Genomic DNA, 24,254 nt, shown 5'->3' on the forward strand with positions numbered 1-24,254 from the left:
AACATGACTGGTCAGCCAGGAGAGGAGCAAGTGTCTTTGTGCCATGCCCACCTGTCCTGCACAGTTGTCATCACTGCCAGCAATGGCCCCATCTTTAGTGGTGTGGAAGTGCTGTGGTAACGTTCCCAAGAACAATTTGATTATGTTCTGAGCAGATGACGTGGTTTATTTCCTTCACCATTTCATTGTAGTGTGTGCTGTGGTAGCTCTTGGAGGGATGTGGTTCTTTTTCTGCTCCCACTGGACCAGCTCCTGTGCTGAAAGAGGTTTCCTTTCCCCTAGGCCATGTCCAGTCTCATCTGTGGCATCCTCACAGCTGGGTCTGGCTGACAGCTACTCAGATCTTTGGCTTGTTGTTTGCATCTCACAAGCCAGAAGATCTTGTCAACAAGTGGAAGGAAAGGCAGGCAGTCAAGAAGAAAAAGCCATCAGCAGAGGTGTCCATGTCCACGCTCTTCTTGACTGCTGAACTGGACAGCAAGGTAATGATGTCTGCAGTGCTCCTCCCCCTGTGCCCGCACCCGCTCCCTGGCTGGGGCATAAAACTAGGTTTGGTAGATTGGCACGTTCAGTTCTCTCCGTTGCTTCTGCCTGCTGCCAAATCGTAATCACTTAAAGCATTTGAGTAGGTGGCTGCTGCTGGGAGGGGGCTTCCCTGGGTCCTGTTCTCAGCAGCACGGCGGTTCCCTTCTGTATTGCAAGACGCAGGCAGAACCTGCGCTGAGCCAACTGACTGGCCTCCTGCTGACCGCCTTTGGTGACTGCAAAGTGCTGCTTGGGCTTCCTGCCGCTGGCTCTGTCACAGAACGATTCCCTCCCCCTTTTTGTCTCCCCAGATGAAGGAACTCGTGTTTGCATTCTGCCATCAGCTGCACTCTCAGTTCTTGGACCAGTCTCTGGGGGAGCAGGTAAGACCAGGAGCCTGTCTGGGGCTCCAGGAGGTGTTAACCTCCTACCCAGGGCAGCAGTGCTGCTCTCTGGAAACAGCTCAGGGCGAATACCCAGTGCCTGGCTGCTGTGCTGAAGGTGTCTGAGCAGCTGAGGTGAGGGGCTCAGACTCAGAGAGGCCCAGAAAAGTCCCCCTGGTGGTGTCGGTCTGCTGGAGGGGCTGAGGGGTGGCAGAGTCAGACATGGGAGGCACCCCGCAGTGCAGGACTGGGGTCCCTGCTGTCCAGCCCTAACCTTGGCTCTTTCATGCTGTGCTCGCTGCTGTAGGAACCTACAGTGACTGACTGCTCTGTTTCCGTGCTCCAGGTTGTAAAGAATTTGCTGTTTGTCGCCAAAGTTATTTACTTGCTTGCACCTGCCTCAGAGGAAGGAGAAGCTGCTGCAGGAGAATTTGGATGTGAAGTGGAGGAGCAGGAGCCCTCTGAAGATGAGGGAGAGCAAGACGTTTCTGCTCAAGGAGAGGGAGAAGAAGAGGACACGGAAGAGAAAGGCCAGCCAGCCACACTGATGTGGCTAATGAAGAAGCTCTCTCTCATGGCAAAACGAGAAGCAGCGTATTTCCCTAAAGTCCCTCTGAAGGTAAGAACAGGGTCAGACCAGCTGCTTTTGATGGGGAAAGCACCTGCACAGCACTGTTGCTCTGGCTCGTTCCTTCCAGGGGACAAGATGCAGAGGGCGTTGGGAGATGGTGTTGGTGCGAGGATTGTGAGGTTCTGGTGGAGAAATGACTGTTTCTCAGGGAAGGCTTGTGCCAGTCTACTTCTCCTTTGCGATGCCTCCAGCCCTCTTGTGGGGTGGTGAAATGTGGGAAAGCCAAAGGCACCAAGCTGCAGTGGGCAGAGTGCTGCCTCTAGCAGTTCAATGAGGCAGTTTCCTTCTTACCTGCCTTACGCTGTCCCATGTGCTTACTTTCAGAGGAGCTGCATCTTTAAGTTCCTGGGAGCGATCTCAGTGGATCTGGGAAAAGAGAGAATCCAGCCATACCTTCCAACAATCCTCACCCCACTGTACAGGGAGCTGAACAGCACCTATGCAGAGCAAGGTAAGCGCTATCCCTCACAAAGGGTAGCAGAGGGGAAGGTGTTAGATCTGTGCCTCAGCGTGAACACCCCAGCCATTTTTCCTCTGTTGAGGCACAGATGCCAAAAACAGTGCCTTTCACCTACTCACAGTTTAACCAAAATACCAGGAAAGGACAAGAATGTATGGACAGCTGGGACAACGATGTAAATGTTGACAAAGACTAGAGTTAAGTTAGGCAGGCTCCTGCATGCAAGTGGGTAATGCTTGAGTATGTGACCTAGTGGAAAAAGTACAGTGGTAAAGGGTGGACTCGTGGTGGCAAGGCTGACTCCTTGCTGAGGAGGGGGATGAAGTGCAGGCCTTAGGGAAGCCTGAACAAGGCTATTGCCAAGTGTTGTTCTTTTGAATTGGTCTGCTGTGAGGATTAGGGGCTCAAAGATCTATGGCTAAAAGTGTGTTTGTTCTAATGCAAAAGTGTGGGGATTTCTTATGGCCACGTGTTACTGTAGAGCAAGGGGCTGTACAACTTGGAATTGCTAGTTTGGTGGTAGTCCTTGTTTTCCCCAGAAACAGAGCGTCCTGAAAATGAACCTGTGTGTGTCACGTGTTTGCAGTGACTGAAAGAGAACAAATTCTGAGGCTAGGGGAGGAGAGGCATCCGGTACAGGAATGCTGCACGCTGTGTGTGCAGGCAGGTGTGCACCTACTGAACCTGTGCCTTCCTCCCAAACAAGTCCAGGTCACTCTGCCCCAGTAGATACTGCCTGAACAGAAACACTTCTTTTCTCCCTGGAGATCCATGGTTGTTTAAATATCTTAAGAAAGCCTGAGTGTACGTACTGCGGAATATGACAGCAGGGATTGCAGAAAGACCTCAGCATTTAATGAGGTCAACTGAGCAGTGAATTAGCAGCAGATGCACACTGTGTGACCCATATGAAGTGATGCCTGGTTGGAGAAGGTCAAACCAACTTCCCATCTAACTCAGTGGACTCTTGTCTTAAGAGCAAGCCCGGCAGGTTGTTCATGGAAGTGTTCTAAGTGAAGCAAATCCAATGACAGAATAAGAACAGACAACAAAACAAAAACAGTTACACAAGCCATACATTTAGAATAATATATGCCTTGAAAAATATGTTGTGTGGCACTGAGTCCTTACATCTGAGGACAAAAAGGAACTGGAAAAAAAATCGGATGAGGGCAGTAATAGTGCTAGATAAGGAACAACTTTGCTAAGTTAGTACGACACTTGGAAAAGGTAAGGTAGAAATTGACAGTGTTACAAATGGATAAAGATAAACTTTTTGCTATGTCAGCACAGGAATTGGGGGCTTTCAGTATTGCTTTTGGTTTACCTGCATGAAGCACAATTTGTCATCCTCTGGGAAAGCTGGTGAAGAACCAGCACATTTCACAACCATCTTTGCTCTGGTGTCTGCAGTAATACTGGGCAAGATGAATCAGTACAAACATTTTTAGTAAAATGGGTAATTCCTTATCGGGTTGTTGGCTTTTGCTCCATATGCTGAAAAGACTAAGCAAATTTACTTTGTTTTGTTAGATCCAACACTGAAGAACCTTTCCCAAGAAATTATAGAACTACTCAAGAAATTAGTTGGCCTGGAGGCTTTTTCACTTGCCTTTTCTTCAGTGCAGAAGCAGGCCAATCAGAAAAGAGCTATGAGGAAAAAGCAAAGGGCCTTGCAGGTAAGTTTATTCTGCTTTCTTTTCTGCAAAGGCTTGAGATATGGCCAGGAATGTGAGTGTGAAAAATTTCATCCTGCATTGGGATAGTTTCATTTCAGAAGATTAATAAGAAGCTATTGATAGGGTGGTTGGGCTCTGGAACAGGCTCCCTGGGGAAGTGGTCACGGCCCTGAGCCTGCTGGAGTTCAAGTATTTGGACAGTGCTCACATGGTCTGATTTTGGGGTGGTCCTGTGTGGAGCCAGGAGTTGAACCTGATGATTCTTGTGGGTCCTTTCCAACTCAGGATATTCTATGATGCTATTTAAGATCAAACTTCTGGGCAGGTTTTGACTGCCACCAAGGCCGTGCTTTTCGGGTTACCTGGAGAGCAGTGGTAAACCTGGCCAGAGCAGCCAGGATACCCTCGGTTTTGAGAAGCCTTAGAAAACGGGTGCATTGTCTGTCAGTCACCAATTTCTTGGGAAGTACTGGATGTTAACAGGAACAGTTAGCTGCAAACACAACTAAGCAAACGCATGTATTGTTTTTCATTAGACTGTAGCAAACCCTGACATTGCTGCAAGGAGGAAGTTGAAGAGACACAAGACCAAAGCAGAAACCAGGAAGAGAAAAATAGAGTTCCTGCGCCGTGGCTACAAGGCCAAGAGACCTCGAAGCCAGGCACTGAAAGACTTAGCAATAGTGGAATGAAAAGGCTTTTCCTTTCTGGAGGATTAATTTGTAAAAACTAATTTCAAACGAGAGAACTTAATTATTGTGGAAAAAAAAAGTATTTACATATTTTAATTGTATTTATTTGTATTTTTCATGTCCTCTTTTTCATCTAGGATCCTAAAACAAAGCCTTTCAGTTTTTTCCAAACCTGTATATTTACTAGAGCATGTACAGTTGAATGGACAACCACTGTGATTTTTTATATTAAATTTTACTTCATTTTTAAAAGATGGGCTATTACGACTGCATTCATGGCCGTGAACATCCTGCCTTCTGGAGAAAACAGTCTGCCTCTTGCCCTTGATTTACATTCCACTTTCTGCAGCTACAAGTAAGCTGTCATTGCAAGCTAAGCAGAGAATATAGAAATAACAGCTGTGAAAGGTGGAAGTTAAATTCGCGTTACTGCCCTGGCACATAGGGGCTGGTGGCAGTTACTGAAGAAAGTAAAACTAAGCCACATTAACAAGGAGAAGCATGGTATTAGCTCAGTTGCTGTACTTTATTTTAACAGCATATCCGCACTGAGGGAGCCTGAAGCATAACACCATCAGCTTAAGGAAACCTTGAAGGCTCAGCCATGTGACTGGTTTAACTGGCAGTAGCTGGACAAGCACCACGCCTTCAAGTACAGCTGACCATTGCAGATTTTATTAGTGTTTTAATTACACCAATCTAGTAACCGCTCTAACTTAAAACCACCCCGGGGGGGGGAGGGGAGTTGCCAGCCAGTAAAACTTTCATACAAATTATTAAGCACATCTTTAAACACAAAGAAAGAAAGGAAATATCATAATGTACACAGCCAGTCACTCGGTTCAGTTTTGCAAGTGAAGAGAGGCATCCACATTACAGGAGTCAAACTCAAACCTGTCCTATTTACAAGTATTCGTAGGCTGAAAATACTTGACTGCAGCAGGAGGAATGTTTGATGTAGCTGAAACGTCGTTGCAATGGTCAGCTTTGTATTACTGCCTACTCTTCAAGGCCTCCACCAACCTAGGAAAAAGAGTAGGTCAGTTTACTAAAAAATCATTTGAAATATGTCAAGACATCTTTAGGAGTCAGCTACTCTTTCTTCTAACGTGGGCTCTGGTTTTATTTTGTTAGGAATATGGCCTGGAGCGACGTGGCCCTAACTAGACTGCACAGGCAAGTCCTGAGATGCCTGCCCCTCACTTAAATCACGATCTTGCTCATCTGTTTGCTCTCATTAGGTGCCAAAGAAGTGCTGCAAACCTGTAATTCATATTACAAAGCTTTTATGTCAGACAGACTTTCCACAGCTCCAGCTTCCAAAAAATAAAAAGATAATTTACTAATGAAGCTAGCATAATTAGACTTTTACTCACCATTCCATTGCTTCGTCAAGCCCAGTACCCTTAGTTGCAGAGGTTTTGAAGATCTGCCATTTTCGATCCTTCAAAGCTGGCAAACCAAGGGCGTTCGCCATTTCTGTGGGAGTCATCGCTTGTTCCATGTCCTGCTTATTTGCAAACACCACCAAAATGGCTTTCTTCAACTCTTCTTCCTAAGAAATGGGAATCATGCAAGTTGTTGAAGGGATTTTTACTAAATCAATTCAGTAAAAAAACATGTAGAAAAGAAATTATTTTGTCAGTTTGCTGGGTCTTGTGCTTTAGGAATTCTTCAGCAACATTTAGAAATTCTTCAGCAATTAGAATTTAGAAATTCTTCAACAACAGAATGACACAGTTTGAATTCCATTTGCTCCCAGCATAGCATCACATGGGAGCAATTTCAAAACAGGCAAGTTTACAGAATACTGTTACATTATGAGATGAGAGGTAAATTTAACAACGTATATACATTAAAAAGCTTGCAGCAATTTTGAAAAAAAAAAAAAAGTTTTGCTTAACATGTCTTCTTTTTACTCTTATTACCCTGTTCTAAACCTGTCCTTCATATTCAATACCTAGTAGGATATTAATTACTCGTATTCCTTCAGGGCCTGACTTCTGCCACCACCGAAGCAGTGAGCAGCTGTTCTTGAGGACGGGAAAGTGTTCATGTGACCAAAAGCTAAATATAATTTACTGTCCAAACAAATACTGCACAAAGCTATAAAATACCTGCAGCACGTTTAGTTCTTTTCACTCAGAAGAGTTGCGTGGGCCTTTTTTGAGAGCTGATATTTCACAGCTTGATTCACTGAATCAAATTTCACGTTAGCGCCAACAAATATTTGGACTTTCCTGAAATGACCATCATGCTTGTTTTCTTACCTCTAACATAGCAACAAGCTCTGATTTTGAAGTTCCAATTCTGTCTCGATCACAGCTGTCCACTACGTAAATGACTGCATCTGTATTTGAATAGTAACACCGCCAGTATGGCCTGCAGAAGAAAAATCCCATTCATAAAATGTAGAGTTTTAGCAGCGTTTTGTAGCCAGATAATGAAAACCTGCCCAGAAGAAGTAAAAACTGCCACTGGGGTAAAAGGCACTAGGAAGCAAATAGAGGGCTACAAAAAAAAAAAAAAAAAAAAAAAAAAAAAAAAAAGCTGAAATACAGGGAAGAGATTTATTTGGAAAAAAAACACATGGGACATCAAATTCATAACTGAAGGACAGGGCAGCAAATGAAGTTTGTAAACATAAGGTTTTAGCAAACAGTTATCTCTATAGCAGTTTGTGTAGAAGCAACTGTGTGATGTTGCCTGCCACAGATAATCATTATGGTCACCAAGGAAGGGTAAGCTTAAGGATAAACTTAATTTTTTTAAACAACTAATTCATACATGCAAGTAATTAACAAGAACCACAACAAAACATCTTTTTCAGAATTATTTTACTGGAGCTGAAAAAGGCTTTTTAACACCCATGTCCCATTTTTTTCAGAACACTGCCTAATTACACACTGAACAAATAAACTAGGTTTTCAAAGCAAAACTGTATGCCAGTGAAAACATTCACTTGTTTTTCTTCCAATCTGTAGTTCAAAACAGAGGTTGTAGAAACTGAATTCTGTCAGATGAAAGCGTTCTGACAATGAGCTGTATTTAAGCTTAAAAGAACTAATTTTCAGAAGTGCAAACTAAGATAGGAAGATAATAAAATATTTATTACCTTATGCTTGTCTGTCCTCCCAAGTCCCAGACTTGAAATTTCAGATTCTTGTATGTCACCGTTTCAACATTGAAGCCAATTGCTGAAAGAAAGTTAGACAATTTCACAGTTGGTGATTCTTTTTTTCCCTGAGCTACATTTACAGAACTTAGTTCAAAATTTTCATGCCTGAAAACCCTCATTAGCTACATAATGAAGTTCCTCCAAGAAGTACTTATATGGCTCAAAATACTGCCGCATTCTTTGAACAATAAAACCAGACTATAAACATATCCTAGGTATCTGCAACAAATGCTAAGGTTGTTACAAATGAACAAAAATGTGCCTGAAAGCACCAAAAGAAACAGCGGGCAGTTAAAGGGATGGCCTGTTTAGATAACAAAGTACCCAACTGACAGCAATAAAGCACTAAGGAATGCGTCCTTTGTGTCAACACCAGATCTGTGGCCTCATAAGACCACAGCAGAGACTACTTCTCAGCAGAAAACTTGACATTGCTATCTGGAAGATGGCAGTAAAGTTATAGCACATACATATGTCATTCCTTGTCCTGTCAGCACAGAGAAACACAGAACAGGGAAACAAATGACAGACATGGACTGCCTACAATTTATGGAGGCTGAAATAAGCAAAACTACACAGCAAAAAGCACAGTAAACTGCTGGCTTCTAAATGGTTTAAAAAAAAAAAAAAAAAAACACTGACCAAAGTCAGTTTATCACAGTCATTCAGGAGGAATCTAAGAGATGTGAAAGGGATTCAATAGCCAGTATCTCTGTCCTCCATGTTACACTGAGTGATCCTAACCAGAAAACCTGAGCACACACAGTAGTGTTTGCTACATGTGGGTATGACTGCAGGAATGCTAAGGCAAGTAATAAAATCAGTTGCACTTCTTTTTAAAAAAGCATCTTTTTCCATGAGATCTCACGCTGAGTTGTTACACTTTCTTCACAAAGTAAAAACGCACCTGCGTTTCTTTTCTGTGTTAAATAGAAGTGTTTATATAACAAGCTTAAGACTCTTGTCAAAAATAGGAAATCAAACAGGTATACGCTCAAAATTTTACATGGGATGCAATCAGTGAATGAGAAAAATAACAAACTCTAGAATTCGCGTTAGAGCTATGTTTGGAGACAGGAGATTTCAATAGTCAATAGTTACTATTTATTGAACATTTCTCTATCAAGAAAAGCCTGCCAAAATCATGGTAACAATCTTGAAGTCAAATACTTCTTGCATTCAGCAGGGTAGCATAAAATATTATTTTTCCCACACCGTAAAAATGCACACCATAATAATGTTACACGAGAAAGTTCTCAAATACAACAGTGCTGGCTCCAACTCCTTCAAGTCTCTTTGTATCTGAAGTATGCACGTGGTGACTTCAGCTGGCAAAGCTCACGTGTTGGAGCTACCAGCAAACGAAATATTTTTACTAGAGGATTGATCACTTACTCGGAATGGTGGTAACAACTTCTCCAACTTGTAACCTGTAGAGAATGGTTGTTTTTCCTGCTCCATCCAGCCCCAAGATGAGAATCCTCATCTCTCGAGTTCCAAACAAGCTGGAAAAGATGGTGGAGAAAAAGCCCCCTACAAAAAAAAAAAAATCAGAACAGAAAGCCATTTCAATGTCAGCTGGCGATATGGAGGCTGACCTGATTTCTGACTGAACAGCAATGTGTTTCCTCTCTTCAGTGAAAAAAGACAAGCTCAGGTTGCCACTTGGACACCTGTGGGCTGAACTATCTCCTTCTTTCCTGGCCTTGTGCCACTACGTTGTTGTAGATCTACCCAGCAAAATCAAGTTGCATCGAGCTTCCTCATTGTGGTTAGGAGTTTTTTCCTTTTCTCCCACTTGCCAAAATCTGAGCCAACTACTTCTTTATTTGTACTGGCCTCTGTCTTTTCACTGTAAGAGACTATACAGGGCCACTCTGAAGCCTGAAATAAATTTTCCTGATGTTTACAGTCTCCCAGAGGCCCATCTACTCATTCTTTCTTAAAATGAAGTGCAAATCAGCAGGTACATGTTAAATCACAGCCCACTGCAAACAATCAAGTTGCTCTGAGTTAAGCACATTAATGCTGCAGAGAGATCTGGGAGCTTGTTTAAAACCGTTTTTATTTTTATTTTTTTCAAACGCGGCTTGTCCCAGCACCTCACTTCCTCTTTAAATGCTGCACCTGCGGCCAGACCGGTATCTGACTTACACTTATTAGATGTATATGGATAGAAACAACACTAATGGTCTAAGCCAGTAACAAGGAAGGTTTCTGTCGATGATTTTACATCGACAGAAGTTTAATAATTCTGTGCATCCACCTAAACGCTGTAAAAGATGATGGAACACCAAACCAGCTAGGCTCATACTGGATAACAGAGAGGAGAGAAGGGAGAGATTTGCAGGCAAAACCTTATCCAAAACCTATTTGTGATAAAGAAAACGCTTCCCCGTGCTTGCCTCTCGAGGCGGAGGCTCACTCCGGGAGGGCTTTAACCCTCCGGGAGGCTCGGGCCAGGCCCGGCGAGAGGCGAACGGCCCCTGAGGGGCCCCTGAGGGACCGGCACCGCGGGCTCCGGGCCTCGGGGCCCTGCCGGGGCCGCTCCGCCTCACACCGCTCAGCCCCGTCCCCCCCTCACCCGCGGCGCTGCCCCCAGGAGCCGCCGCCCGCACGGCTCCGAGCCCCGGGGCCCCGCCGGCTGCCCCCCGGTTCCCCCCCGGCCCCACCGACCCATGTCGAGCCCCCGCCGGGTCCCGTCCCGCGGCCGCCACCCCCAGGCTCCACGTCGGCCGCCGCCGAGAGTAAAGGAGGCGCCCTCCCCGCAGATTCGGCACGGCGACGGAGGCCGCCCGCGGAGGGGAAGGGGAAGGCCGAGCGCTGGGTGAGCTCCTCGTCCTCCCCGCGAAGGGGAGAAAAAATAAAAATAAACAATAAAAATAAATAAAAATTATTAAAATTAAAATGCGGGCCGGCGCAGTGTCGTGACGAATCTGCGGATGCGGAAGCCGGGCGGGCGCTGAGGGGAGGTGGCGCAGCCCGGCCCGGCCTCCCTCACCCGCCTACTCACTCTGGTTAAAAAAAAATAAATAAAAAATAAATCCCCCACGTTACCGGCAACCAGTGCTTCGCCATTGCTGAGGGGCTTCAGAACTAGCCCCCAGCACCAGGCTCTGCGGGAGCCGCAGGGATGCTCAGGGAGGGGGGCGGTGTAGCTCTGGCACCGTGCCCAGGAAGCAGCAAAACGCCCGTTTCTATCAATAAAGTGCCCATTTCTGCCCGTAACCCGCCCGTTTCTGCCAACAAAGTGCCTGTATCTGCCCAAATGCATCCATTTCTGCCCATAAAGCTCCCCTTTCTGCCCAAAAAGCATCCACTTCTGCAGAGCCGCCCTGCAGCCGTGCAGCTTTCAGTGGCGCAGAAGAGAGGCAAACCAGCACTGCCGGCTCCCTTCTGTGCAAAGGTTTCTGGCTTAAACAATAGGGTGCTGCATGAATAAAATCACTACACTAGGTGTGTCAGGGCTGGTGACTGCATCAGCAAGAGCTGATGTGGCCGAATAAGCAGTCAAAGCACCCTCAGGTTTGCTCTTCCCAAGAGCAGAGTGACTAACTGGACTGACAGTGGAAGGGCAGAAACCAGCACAGCTTAGTGTGTTAAAAGCGTTACCCATCACAAAATGCAGTGTTCCAGTACTCTGCGAGGTGTTCCAGCACTGCCCTTCCTGTTGGTGCAGCTGGGCTGTTGAAACATCTGATACACGCAGAGGCCCATGCGCTCAGGAATGATTTACAAGAAGTAAATACTGACATCTGTCCAGGCAGAAATCCCACACAAGTATCAGTCAGTTATCAGAACGGCATTTACTGAAATCTAGTAAATTCCTGAGCCAGGAGAATTCCAAAATTATGTCCTTGTACGCAGATGCTAATTAAATACATTGCTTCCTGGCTTTCACTAAGATGGTAGGGAAAAAAAAAAAAAAAAAAAAAAAAAGAAGAAAGAAAAAGAAAAAAAAACTGTTGCCAATCAACAGAAAAAAATGCAACTGTGTAAACCATTAATAACTAGCTATTCCTAAAGAACAGCAAATAACCATCATATGATAGCAGGGCTGTAATTACCCCTGCTTAAACGATGGCATAATTCATCTGCACAAATTAATTCTGTGAAGTACAACATCCTTAAGAATGTGAAATGCTACATACTGGAAACTCAGGAGAGACAATTTACAAGGCACAAATGGAGAAAGGGGCTGTAAGATCAGACAGCGCAATAAGAGAAATCCAACAGATCTCACATCAGAAATCAGAGGTTGAATTACTCTTTTTTTTACATAAGAAACAATGATAGAAAAACCTCCTAGGAGAATAATCGATAACTACAGAACCAATCTACTACTCGAGCATGTTGGCTCCCTCCTCATGCCTTGTATTCTGTCTTTATGCTCCTGTTTCAGCAGAAACAGCACAGAAGTCTTTAGTCCTGGAAGCCATAAAGAACAAAATGTCCATAAAGAACAAAATGTAAGGCAGTCGCCTTCCATATCTTTCCCTGTGTTTTTGTTTGTTTGTTTTTTACTTTTACCTCATATCTGGAATTGTCTAAAGAGAGGAAGCTTGTACTCATGTTAGCTTAAAAAAAGCAGGGCAATGGGGAGCAGAAACAAGCAGTTTACTGTGCAAAAATGATCACCTTTCTTAGAGAATCCATACCAAAGGGTGTGATCACAAAGTCTGCAAGTGCTGACACTTGAAATCTCTCTTTCATTAAGTGTGTGTGAAGCAAGAACAGCATAAACAGACATAGATCTTTTCATTTTCTCTAACAGCATCCTCAAGTGTAGTATCATCACAACTGCAGAACAACTTCTTTTTGTTTCCTTTATGTCCTCCATTTGAAATCTTTCTTTGCTTGAATTTTCACATTAATCATAACTCACTTAAAAACAATTCTTTATTTTTCTGTTCAAGTTGGGAGCAGTAGGAAAGAATGCACAAAACTTATTCAAAGGGGTAATAAAAAAAGGTAACCTTTTTGACATTATTTAGAAAATGTATGATCTATAAAATATGATGATCCAGAAGGCCTGCCCAAGTGCACTGCTTCAAGGCGCAAACATCCTGTATCAGTCCTTTAAGTCCTTGATATCCTTAGGAGTCCACGGATGCGTCTAACAAGAGCTTGAATAAAGGTGTAGCGTGACCGAACCTTAGAATACAACCCCTCGATGTCCAGAAGCTTCTTCTGCAGAGATTCACCAAAGCTGTTTGTGGCTTCTATCTGAAGCTGAGAAACAGAGATATGTTGCAGTAAACAATACAAAGTCTTCTCTAAAACATCCACATATCCATCCACTGTCAACCCTTTTACAACGCTTTATTCTCTAAAACTCTTTCAAAAGTGTAGTTTTCTTTCAACTACCCTAATAAATACTACTTGTATTCTTCCTTATGTTCATCTCTCTAAATTATACAATGGATAGCCTTTCTATGGAGATTTCTGGGTGACTCAAAGCATTTACGGATTATCCACATATTATTACTCTACAACCTCTCAAAGTGTTTTAGGAATTAAACAGTCTTACATAATTCAGGTTCTTCAGTTATACAACTTCTTCCAACTGCAATTTTCCCAGGCTTTTGAGGACTGTTTAATAGAGTCCATTTGCATAGATAACACTTTTTCATCAGCACGTATGTAAACAATATGAAAACTGAAAAAAATTATTACATTCTAAATATTTTAGCAAGATGTTACTGTATATTTCACTTTTGAACAAATGAAATAAAGACAGATGACTCATCACAAAAATATATAAAGCTGTTCTTATAATTCCAGATCTTACAAAGGTACTTGAGATTGTGAAGCACTCTGAGGAGCATAGCTTTTTTGTGCACAAACACCAGGAGAAATGTCAATCAGATTTATTAATAAAAATGAACTTTTTTTTCCTGCCACTTATGCATCCAGTTAACACAAACTATTAAATTGCTGTGTAAGCAGAAATCACTTCTGTGTTAGCATTCATATTTTATAGTCTGCTCAGTTTCTGTTACCCTTTTCAATCTCATTTCTCTATTGCCTAGCTGGTGTCGAGCTGTTGCTCCCACCAGTTATAGATTCACAGAACATTGGGAATCCTACCCTCATGTTGCAAATCTTTCAAGGGTACCTGATGTTTTCAGTGAGCTATTATTAAAAAATACATACCATTTGACTGGTTTATAAAAGGAAAAGAATGATTAATTTTCTTCCTAATAGCCTATATTGCTCATTTTTAATTTAATTTTGTATATTAAGACTTGAAAATGTGTGTTCAGCAATGCAGCTGCTACCTGCTTCATAATACTTTCTCAATTTTTTTGCAACACTTCATTAATTTTAAATTATTTACTGCTGGTGCTACTGTAGTGGGTTTACGTGGCAAGATTTTGGTAGCAGGGGGCTGCAGGGGTAGCCTCTGTGAGAAGAATCCAGAAGCTGCCCCATGTTAGGTAAGGGCCAGTTCCAGCTGGGTCCAGAAGGACCCACCACTGGCCAGAGAGCCAAGCCAGTAAGTGACGTTTCTGCCTCTATGAGAGCAGATTTAAGAAAGGGAAAAACCCCTGCAGCACAACAGTCTACAGTCAGACTGTTCTCAATAGCTGTATGGCAATCACTCGCACCCTGTACTTCTCGGCAGACTCTGTCACATCTCACCTGATCTATATCATGCTGACTCACTCGATTCAGGCCGCTGCTGAAATCCAAGTTGGGATCTGAACCAAAGGAATCTAGTGATAGAAAACAAGAAGTTAAAATTATGTTGGCCACTCAACAACATATTTTTTCCACATCACTGTAAATATTTTAAAATGCAATAGTCAAAATTGGCCACCAAACTTGTATATTAGAAATTATAGTATTTTTTGGACTTACTGTATTTTTTTCTAAATCATTGAACAGTCATTAATAATTTTGAGCACACATGGCACTTTGCAAAAAGCTCCTCCCCAGATCACGTCTCTTTCTGACTTAGTTCCATTCCCTCTTTTTTTTTTTTTAATACCAAAATTCAACACACTTACTTTTTTCTGGTGAATAAATAGTGCCTATGTTTCTAAAAGTATTTCCAAAAACACCAGTCTTCATTTTAATTTTTTATCTCATTTTAGATTATATTACAATATTTCCATATGCATTGTTTTGGACCACAATCTGATTGTATTATCTGAAATTTACTTTTCACTTGGAGATATGCGTAATAGACAAAACGCATAAGCCTGTGACTCAGCAATACTTGTATTGTCAATTCTCCAGAGGAAAAAGAAACGTAAGTCCAAAACCAAACAAAATCTCAACATTTCAGAAATTTTACCTTGCAGTCTTCCTCTCTTAAATGATGTCCTGGAAGACAGCAGTGGGTCTTGGGAGTCAGTGGGTATGCAGTTCAGTAGATAGTGTTCCAGGTGACGCCAAAGAATGAAGAGACAGGTTTCTATAATATCTGTAGACACACATCTAAGTGAAGGAGTTTAAATGCATTGTCTTTAGATTGTACATTCACTATGTAAGTGTATTTACACAATCACTTTGAATCAGTTGAAGATGTTTTATCCCAACCATCTGTAACTTCCTCCAACAGCAGGTTCAAATCCCACTACTGTGGCCTGGTAATGGATCACATGCTCTCTCCTTACCTGCTTCTGTGCAGTACTGGCTAGGTTAGTGACTGGTTAGGTTGGTGACTGCTATGCTCAACCTGGAGAGGCTTTAAACCAGCACTCTGCACCAGAGCAGACTTTGAGCGCTCGTGTGATTTGTAATGGTAGTTCAGTTGCAGAAATAGCGAATTGAGAGCTGAGGTTGTAAAGCTGGAGGTGGCAGTAATATCTTAAGCTACAACAGGTGCTTCTGCAAAAGCACACCTTTCCTAAGCTAGGTTTCAGAGGAAAATTCCAATCCTCTGCAGACAATTATTTTATGTGTGACTAGTTATTTCCATTGAATTGCTGGCGTTTATGAGAAAAGGCTTTTGCACAGCTCACTATAATGTTGGGAACTCCATTTGCTCAGACACACATCTCAATTATTTTTCAAAGTACTTCTGCCACTGCACCTGTACATATGTGTACATATTTAGTGGGTCTGGATACTAAATTTAAGAGCTGGGCTGTAAGAATATTAGCACTACAATATTGTGATAATTTTTAAGAGCTGTGCTTTATCATAATATTGAAGAACGTCCTAGCAGGGTCTCCATGATGGGAATTATCACGAACCTCATCTTCCAGCCAGAGTACTAATTTAAAAATACTTACAGCCTGACAGTAGCAGAACAATACACTCTTACTATTTTAAGTTTCAGAATTTCACATTTCCCTTTTGCTTAATAATGAGTTCAAAGTGGTCAAAACTCTCAGTAAAAAGAACCTGTCCCTATTTCTCCGCATTTCTGGAACAGCACCTTGAGGGTCATTTCAGTTTTAAAAGGATACAAGAACAGAGAGAAAGTAGTTTGGCTCGGTTGTTTATTAGCTTCACTAGGCGTCGCCTTGCCAAAACATATTTTTGGGCAGTGGAGATTTTGTCAACCCCAGCTGGCATAACTGACTGACACAGCTGTAACAAGAAGAGGAAAAACAAGATAACATGGCAGAGCAAAACAATGAAAGAAATAAGCAAATAAAATTATTTATCAAATGTCAGCTATTTCTTCAGAACTGTGGTCTCTATTTTTAACTTGCATAGCCTTGGTTACCAAAAAAATGAATAAACTAAACGTATCCCCAAGCAACTTTTGTATCATGAAAAATGATCATTTGGGTTATCAGTCAGTTTATTAGTTCACTGTGAGATTGTGATAAAGTCCCCTTTCTCTCTGTAACCCAGTCATCTCAGCAAGAACTGATGCAAAAGTTAGAGCTACTCAACACTACGCAACTTACGCCTATTTGTTCAAGAAGGATACATGATGAGCACTCCCAAAGCTTTAGCAATGTTCTTCTGATATAATGAAAAGACATGCACTACTTTTACAGAGCTAAGCCCAATATTTTCCCCCAAATTTCATGCTGCCCATCCTATGGGCCCTCCTATCAACAGTAGGAAAGATCATGCAAGAGAACTGGAACTTTTTATTTGTCTAAAATGCTTCTGAGTCCCTGAGCTATATCTCAGTTATGAGCAAAAACAGACTACAGAGTCAGCAGAACTGTTACCTCTTTTATTTCATCTGGTGGGAGTTGCTCCACGTTTTGCAGTTTGTTAACACTCTGACGATGACTATCGTAGTAACTGAAGAAATCATTAGTGCTCTGTTTCAGCAGATAGACGATAATGCCCAAACCAGGCAAGCGCCAGTATGGAACCACTGGAGCTTGTGTATCTAGAAAAATATGACCAAGTTACAAAAAATCAAATTAAATGAAAAAAATCAAGAAATCAATAAGGTATCTTCTCTGTCAATAAAGTAGTGAAAGACACAAAAAACATTCACTGGCAAGTTTACGTTTTATTTCTGTGCCAGAATTTACATAGGCAAAAAGTTCTGTCTGCAATACTGCAAGACAGTCAGTATAGTAAGTACCAAGTATAACACATGAAATTTTAACTAGATCAGAAGACGTAATTTTTTTTAACCACTCAACTACACAGTAGCACACCACAACCTGTTGCCACATGCCATAATGAAGAGTTCCACTCAGCATCAAAACGCATCTTACATGTCATCAATAACGTCCTAGTTCCACCTAACTTAATCTAGCAGAGATGCTGAAAAAAAAATTAAATCCTTACCTTCCCATCTAGTACTATTTATTTACATACATGTTATTTTACTGATATATGTGTTTCTAAGGCTGCAATAGCAATCGGTTTAAAAAGCCTTTTCTGGTCACTTTTGTTTTAACTTGTGTTAGCTCCCTTATTTGGCTCAGTGCAAGGCCATACACGCATTTATTCCAGCATAAGAAAGTGAGCAGCTACTGCGTTGGCATAAAGAGACTTAAAGTGTAAGATAAACTACAGCATCTGGAAGCTGATTTCATGCTAGCCCAGATATTGCTATTCAATCTCAAAAAATAGTGAGCCAAAATCTCACCTTGACGAGGCCCATCTCGGTTGGTTGTCTCTGACAGGCTAGGGGTAAACAGACAAACAGTGTGCTGAAAACTGGGGGCACTTTGCAACATAAGTGACTCACAGTACTCCATCACGTTTGCACAAATCTGAAAAAAAAAAAAAAAAAAAAAAGAAAAATACAACATGCAAGTTACTAAATGGATAAATGTCAATAAACAACATTTTGCTTTCTCTTTATTCACTTGAACTTGACGATTCTTTTTTCTGATCAGTTACAGCCTCACTTCTATTTCAAGCCCAGGATTTGCAACCTGATGTCTTTCCCAAACCTACTAGTTGCAATTTCTGGTCATTTTTAACTCTTCTTGTGCATTTTCCATTTAGTGTTCTCCATTACTTTATTGCCCTCTGTATCCAGCCCTTATTTTGAAAATTACAGATCAATTTTTAAAGTTTTGAATTTGACATACTTTGTATCTAAAACAATGATGGCTGCTAATGCAAATTTAAATAACCAAACTTTCAATGTTTATTCTGAATAAAAACGAAACACGGGATCCTATACCAAACTAAAAGCAGTGTAGAACATTACCACTAGTCAAAATCATGTGAAAGTACCTCAACTAAAAAAATCTGTACAACAGGTAAAATTTCACCGTTTGAGACTGAAGGCTCTCACAGCTTCTTGTGTCCTCACCTGCTGCATGGCCAACTCAATTTCATCCCTCTTGTTCACTCTGTCTCCTCCTGAGTTATCATCTTGCAGTTTAAATTGACGCAGTTTGTCTGAACCACCAAACCGACTTAGAAGTCCTAGGCACTGGCGCTGCCATGAAAAAAAGCTTTTTCTAATTAGAACCTTAGCGAAGGAAGTGCATGGTCCTTGACACTTTTAAAAGCTGAAGAATGATACATATCCCTTAACATACAACAAAAAGACAGTAGTTCATATAAAAATTTTAGAACTTTAAAAACTACATTTATATCTTTAAAAACACAATACTTTAATTCACCTTTACTTAATTTAAAAGTTAACAGCACCCTAAAACAGTTCCTCGAGAAATGAATTTGATTTAGAAGTTCACAATGATGTCTTACATCTTTTTTGGACTGTTATATTGAATATATCAATGGCAGTTTAGGTTTACCTATACCCATTTAAAACACCTTCATCTATAAACCAAACCAAAATCTGAAGATAATGAGTTGCATAGAAGTAGAGGGCAGAAAAACAATTGAATAGTTTCATAGAATGGAGCAACAGTCTATAAATCTTCTTTTAGTTTACATGTTAAAAATCATCAAAGTGCCTCAGACTAGAAGTCAGTTTTATTTGGAATGCTAAAGAAGATACCGAAGATTAAAGATTTATTGGTAATTACTTTTAGAAAAAAAAAAAAGTAAAATACTTGAATTCTTTAATTACTTGATGAAAATAACATGACATACCAAAGACAAAAGTTACAGCAACAGATGACTGGATTTGTACGGTTTTGCTTGGAACAGCTCAGTTTTCAAATTAACTAATTAAAACTCCTTACAACAAGAAACCTTTTTACTGTTTCCCATGGGAATTTCTTGCTGACATAACACAGCAGAAAAACAACTACCCCAGCATTTCAGTAATCACTTACAGCTTGCTACTTTGCTTTAAGCTGGTCGATCTAGTAGTTACTATCACAGTGCCCAGAGAACACATCCTTCTCCTGGAAACCAGAAATATCTGGTAGGACAGCTCTGTCTACAGACAGTTTTCAAATAAACTTTACAAACACCCTTGCTGACATGCTGACATAGCAAAGTTTCAAAATCACTGCTGAATGATAAGCTGTAAAAAGATTTCCAGTTAAAGCTTTTCAGTAGGACTCACTCTATCCTGGTTTTATTTCTGGTTTCTAAGTCAGGGTTATTCTTAAAAGGGAAGCAAAGAAATAAAATATTAGCATGTTAGATGCTATTAACATCTAATTAGTTTGATGCTCAACACTGTTGAACTGGAGACATGCTTGTAGCAAAAGTTGTTACAATATTCTGCATTGCTTTTACATACTACGTTGTTGAGTTCAAATAGCTCTTCTCCACATAGGGTGAATACTAAACCAGGGAGGAAAACAAAGTCTCTGACCTAACTCTTATGTTGCCAAATGCTATCTTTTCTACTTGTTTCAAAACAACAATAAACACAGAACAAAATAAAATGACAGAAAAACAACAAAACTAACCACAAAACTAATAATAAAAAGCACTGCACATTTTTCTTAATGCTGGAAAACATCTATTTCATAACTGCTATTAGTCAGAGCACAAAACGAGGAAGCAATTCTAATCTACATTCACAATTCCAAAAGGACAAGTGTTAAGTGGGTAACTTTATTACCTGAAATCGACCTATATGTCCTTGTAGCTCCATCTGTGTCCCTTCATTAATATCAACATCCAGCTCATTTAGAACTCCTGATAAAAGATACAGCCATTAAATTAACTGGTTTTTTTTTTTTTTTTTTTTTTTTTTAAAATGTTTGCAGTGTATACATTTAAATGTATGCAGTGTATACATTTAAATATAAATATTGGTCATAAAAAAATCAGCAAAACAACTTAAAATTTGTTCTTTCTTTGAGGAAAATATTCAGATATGAATGCAGCTAGTATGCATACTATGTAGCTTACTGTTCTACTAACTAATTAAAAAAAGATGGGTGGGGAGGCTAGCATGAAACTTGCAGCTGTTATGCAAAGCACAGTATACTGTAAGAAAATGAACATTTGGCTTCAACCTACAACTGCACTCCACCCTACTGTAATCAGACATTCCTCCTTAATGTCCTCCACAGTGCTTTTTCTTGGAAGTTTTCTTTTTAAAATAAATACAAATGTAGAAAATAATATCAAATGTGTGGGTACACAAAAGTTTTCTGTCTTCATTTTCTCTGTTGTAGAATTTTCCGAATGAAAGTTCTTTTTGAGGATACCACATGCACTTTGAACACTTCTATTTGCAATTGGTCCCATAGACAAAAAGTACTTACTGCCAGTTAGCATAATGAAAAGAAAATGAGAAGTCAAATGCACATTAACATGGGCACTGTATCCACTGCAAATCCACCATACTTACTTCAAGAACAATAATTTAACATTTCCCTATTTTTTCAAGAGCTGAACATCTCCAGAGAATTCTGTGTTGTACGTATTCCCTGATATGTCTTGTTATTACTTCATAGAAAACAAAATGAGATTCATGCAGATGTAGGTAACAGACTTCAAATCCACAGTTCCTACCAGGCAAAGCTGCCTTGCTGATTATTCCCGTCAGGAAGGCCAGCTCCTGGAGAGATCCAACACTAACATCTTGACACCTCAGGATTGCCTGGATAGTATCTGAATGGGCAATGAGAAACTGCAAAACCTGTACCACAAGAAGAAAAGAGAAGTATGATTGTCTCAAAATTTAGCGTCAGGCAATGAGGAAGCAATGCTTTTACTCTTGTAAGAATTTTAGAGTGACCTCCCACATCAGTGAAAATGTTGTTTTAGAAAAGCTTACTTCCAAAGCAAGACAACACATAATTTGATTGAATAAGGAGTAACTAGCATCTTTTGGAAATTACCTGTCCTGCTGCTTGTAGGTGTTGTGCCATGCTGGAGGTGAGGATCACTTGACACAGCTGAAGGGCTGGGAGAAGAATCTGGCGATAACGTTCCACTGGAGCAGGAATGAAGAGTGGGGGATCTCTCATTCCATACATTCTTAAGAGATTTAGTGGGGGGAAAAAAGTAAAGAAAAAAAGATAAAACAGAAGTAAGGCCCACTAGTGAAGCAGAGCCTTGACTTAAAACTACCCTGAAGAATCGGCAAGCATTCATATTTCAATAATATATATGTTTTTTTAAACATATGAAATTACGTTTACTCTAGTGTTGGGCACCTCAGGGGAGGATTAACTTTGTACCTTTTGTTCACTAACTACAAATTCCCCAAAAGAGGTATAGCAGGCTGTTTTTCAAACATTACAGTCTAAATTAATAACAAAAATATATTAACAACACATGGACCATTCCTATATAAGGAATCAAACAAGTAGGACTTTACATAGTATAAGCAACTGGACACCCAGTTATTTGGAATTTTCCTTTCAATACAAGAGGTTTAAAGTTTTAAACTAAACACACAAGAAAAATACACCCCCAAATATTTACTCTCTAGACTTATATAAAAAGATGTCACGTTCTCCTAGGACTGTACTACAGTTTCAAAATCAGCCAGGGAACCAACACTTACCCTTGATGGTCTGTTTCAGGTCGCATGTCATATATTTGACACTGTGCCAGCCTCACAATTACACCAGACCTCAACAGTTCTAAAGCCCCTTGCTGACTTTTAGCTACCCTGGTTAGGAATGCCTAGAGAACAAAGGAAATACGTAAGTACTTACAACTGGAAATGAACAATGAGACTTATTAAAATTATGTCTCTATAATATTTTGTAGCACCATTTCAAATACTGTTATTTTAGTACAGTAAATCTGAGTATGATCAATGTAAAGTATAGACAAGCAACTTTTATTTAAAAACAACACAAAATTGTTCCGTAAGTGCTCTTACCATTTTGGACTCATATGTGTACAGTGCTTTAAGTAGAGGGGGCTGAGGTGTGAGTAAGCTCTGAAGAGCCGCATCATCGTCTGCTAGGCTATCCACAAGCACCTTCAGGTAGCCACTATTGGAGAGATACAATAGCCACTGCTGCTGCTTGTCTACTGAAACAATACGATCAAGCAAAGCCAATGCCAACATCTAGGACGGAAAGAGAAAAAAAACAAACAGAATTGAACCAAGGAGAAAAAACAAACCCAAATTAAATCTATGAGATTTCTAACAAATACCAAAAAATATTAAATGCTAGGGAGTTGCTTCTAACAGCTTCTTAAAAGCAGAGTGCATTTCTGCACTACAAGCATAACCCCTTACGTGGAAAATACTCTAAGATTTCTTGACATTTAAGTATAGAACAAGTGAATTGCCTTTCCTCTATTACTTATCCTTTAACAAAATATTACAGATGCTGTTTGCTAACTATGCCACAATATTTTTAATGAAGTATTGCTACCAGCAGAATTACTAAGTAAAACTATTTTGCATTTTGACTAGATTCCTGACAGAAAATATTTATTTCTCAATATTTCTTTTTCAAGTTACTAAACTTTTCCAAAGTGAGAAAATAAACCAGTAAGTACATGATTTAAAGATAACAGATAATATTCACAGCAGATCATGCCTATAATCTTTTGCAGCAGTGCTTGCTACCTTTTTTGTTAAACAGAGGGACATAAACCTGTTTGAGAAAATAAGTAATATGCATGTATGTACCTACTTTTAGCAACTTGAATAATCAGAGGTAGGACAGAAATGTGAAAGAGAGTCAGTATCTACAAAGAATGTTTTTTAGTTCTATCTCATGAAATTTTCCTTCTCTGCACAGTAGTAAAATGTTCTTTAAAGCAAACAAAACAGTGATTGCAGAGGAATAGATTTATTTACCCGGCCTATCTCATGACCATCACAAGCATCGCGACAGACCACTTCCATGAGAGCTGCCCCATAACTCTCAATGATTGCCATGTTTTCTCGTTGCAGTTTACTAAACACATCTTCAGGAGCTGTCAGACGTTCCCACATTGTTTTTTTAGCTGTAAAAAACAAGTATAACAGAAAAAGGAAAAATGGAAAGATGGGCACCTTAGCATTTGCTTAGCTATAGTACAGCTGAGGCTATATCCTTCACGGCATTCTCTATCTTGCAACAGAAATACCATAAACAAGGGACACAGGTGTTTCATTGAAGTGCAGAAGTTTTCCTACAAATCCATTTTTTTCTAAATATCACACAAACGCCAGACAGAACTGAAAAACATTTGTGCCTGAATACTTATGCCACACTTGTAAATAACCTGCCTAAAACTATTCCAAGATTCAATACACGTAACCTGGAACATCTACGAAGCCTAAGAACTTTCACTGAGACCAAAACACTTGGTTTGAAGGGAAGTAAATAATAAGTTAAGTAGAAAAGTCCTGATTTCAAAGTCAGCAATAAAATACTGAAAGGTCATAACAATTCCATAGTTCTTATCACTACCATAGCTCAAAAAGCTGACCAAGTAATAAGAAGTAGGAGTCTTCATGCATAGTTACTAAACCCAAGTTTGTTGTTCCATCCTCATCCAAGCTCTAAGATGAAATAACAAGTATAAATGTTGGTAAGTCAAGTATTCAAGCCATTAACAAATCCATCTGGCTTGAAGAACACATTTGTGTTTTTTTTATTGACTCTTTTTGGCTTTGTTTTATGGTTTTGTTTGTTTTCCCCTGAGGTCTTTAACTAAACGAACAGAAAGAATATCAAATAATCTTTGGGGTTCTACGTTGGTGAGCACCAGGTCCAGTAATGCTTCTCCTTTGGTTGGTTTGTCTAGTACCTGGATGAGGAAGTGGTCCTCAATGGTCTCCAGGAGTCTCCTGGATTACTTACTTCCTGCCACGTGGCTTTCCCAGCAAACAGCCAGGTGGTTGAAATCCCCCAGGAGGATGAGAGCCTGTGAGCATGATGGTTCCTGTAGTTGGAGCAAGAAGGCCTCACCAACAGGCTCCTCTTGATCAGGGGGTCTGTAGTAGACCCCAACCACAAGATGTCCGTTGT

The 24,254-nt window shown here is 40.5% G+C and overlaps 3 protein-coding genes across 3 annotated transcripts in view; 1 reads left to right on the plus strand and 2 right to left on the minus strand.

Annotated features, from left to right (window-relative positions):
• Nucleotides 1–4,622, plus strand: part of UTP20 (UTP20 small subunit processome component) — a 65,261-nt gene extending 60,639 nt beyond the window's left edge. Inside the window, exons 57-62 of the mRNA XM_084302864.1 lie at nucleotides 283–482; nucleotides 837–908; nucleotides 1,255–1,527; nucleotides 1,864–1,990; nucleotides 3,533–3,678; nucleotides 4,215–4,622. Of these exons, the coding sequence (XP_084158990.1) occupies nucleotides 283–482; nucleotides 837–908; nucleotides 1,255–1,527; nucleotides 1,864–1,990; nucleotides 3,533–3,678; nucleotides 4,215–4,370 (974 nt within the window). The 3' untranslated portion in view covers nucleotides 4,371–4,622. The remainder of the gene's footprint in view (nucleotides 1–282; nucleotides 483–836; nucleotides 909–1,254; nucleotides 1,528–1,863; nucleotides 1,991–3,532; nucleotides 3,679–4,214) is intronic.
• A 255-nt stretch (nucleotides 4,623–4,877) lies between these two features.
• On the minus strand, nucleotides 4,878–10,301 carry ARL1 (ARF like GTPase 1). Its single transcript, XM_084302872.1, has 6 exons — nucleotides 10,225–10,301; nucleotides 8,944–9,081; nucleotides 7,486–7,567; nucleotides 6,641–6,752; nucleotides 5,747–5,925; nucleotides 4,878–5,393 (listed from the first exon to the last, which is right to left on the minus strand). Exons 1-6 carry the CDS (start codon nucleotides 10,226–10,228, stop codon nucleotides 5,363–5,365), a joined length of 546 nt encoding a protein of 181 aa, XP_084158998.1. The 5' UTR covers nucleotides 10,229–10,301; the 3' UTR covers nucleotides 4,878–5,362.
• A 2,133-nt stretch (nucleotides 10,302–12,434) lies between these two features.
• NUP205 (nucleoporin 205) overlaps nucleotides 12,435–24,254 on the minus strand; it is a 51,424-nt gene continuing 39,604 nt past the window's right edge. Inside the window, exons 31-43 of the mRNA XM_084290900.1 lie at nucleotides 23,096–23,244; nucleotides 22,160–22,351; nucleotides 21,836–21,957; nucleotides 21,165–21,303; nucleotides 20,836–20,962; nucleotides 19,934–20,010; nucleotides 18,254–18,382; nucleotides 17,576–17,702; nucleotides 16,695–16,861; nucleotides 15,972–16,095; nucleotides 14,852–14,980; nucleotides 14,194–14,267; nucleotides 12,435–12,780 (exon numbers count right to left, since the gene is read on the minus strand). Coding sequence (XP_084147026.1) covers nucleotides 12,628–12,780; nucleotides 14,194–14,267; nucleotides 14,852–14,980; nucleotides 15,972–16,095; nucleotides 16,695–16,861; nucleotides 17,576–17,702; nucleotides 18,254–18,382; nucleotides 19,934–20,010; nucleotides 20,836–20,962; nucleotides 21,165–21,303; nucleotides 21,836–21,957; nucleotides 22,160–22,351; nucleotides 23,096–23,244 — 1,709 coding nt within the window. The 3' untranslated portion in view covers nucleotides 12,435–12,627. The remainder of the gene's footprint in view (nucleotides 12,781–14,193; nucleotides 14,268–14,851; nucleotides 14,981–15,971; nucleotides 16,096–16,694; nucleotides 16,862–17,575; nucleotides 17,703–18,253; nucleotides 18,383–19,933; nucleotides 20,011–20,835; nucleotides 20,963–21,164; nucleotides 21,304–21,835; nucleotides 21,958–22,159; nucleotides 22,352–23,095; nucleotides 23,245–24,254) is intronic.

The sequence above is a fragment of the Netta rufina genome (assembly GCF_964035555.1).
Source record: "Netta rufina genome assembly, chromosome: 1".
NCBI classification, from domain to species: Eukaryota; Metazoa; Chordata; class Aves; order Anseriformes; family Anatidae; genus Netta; species Netta rufina.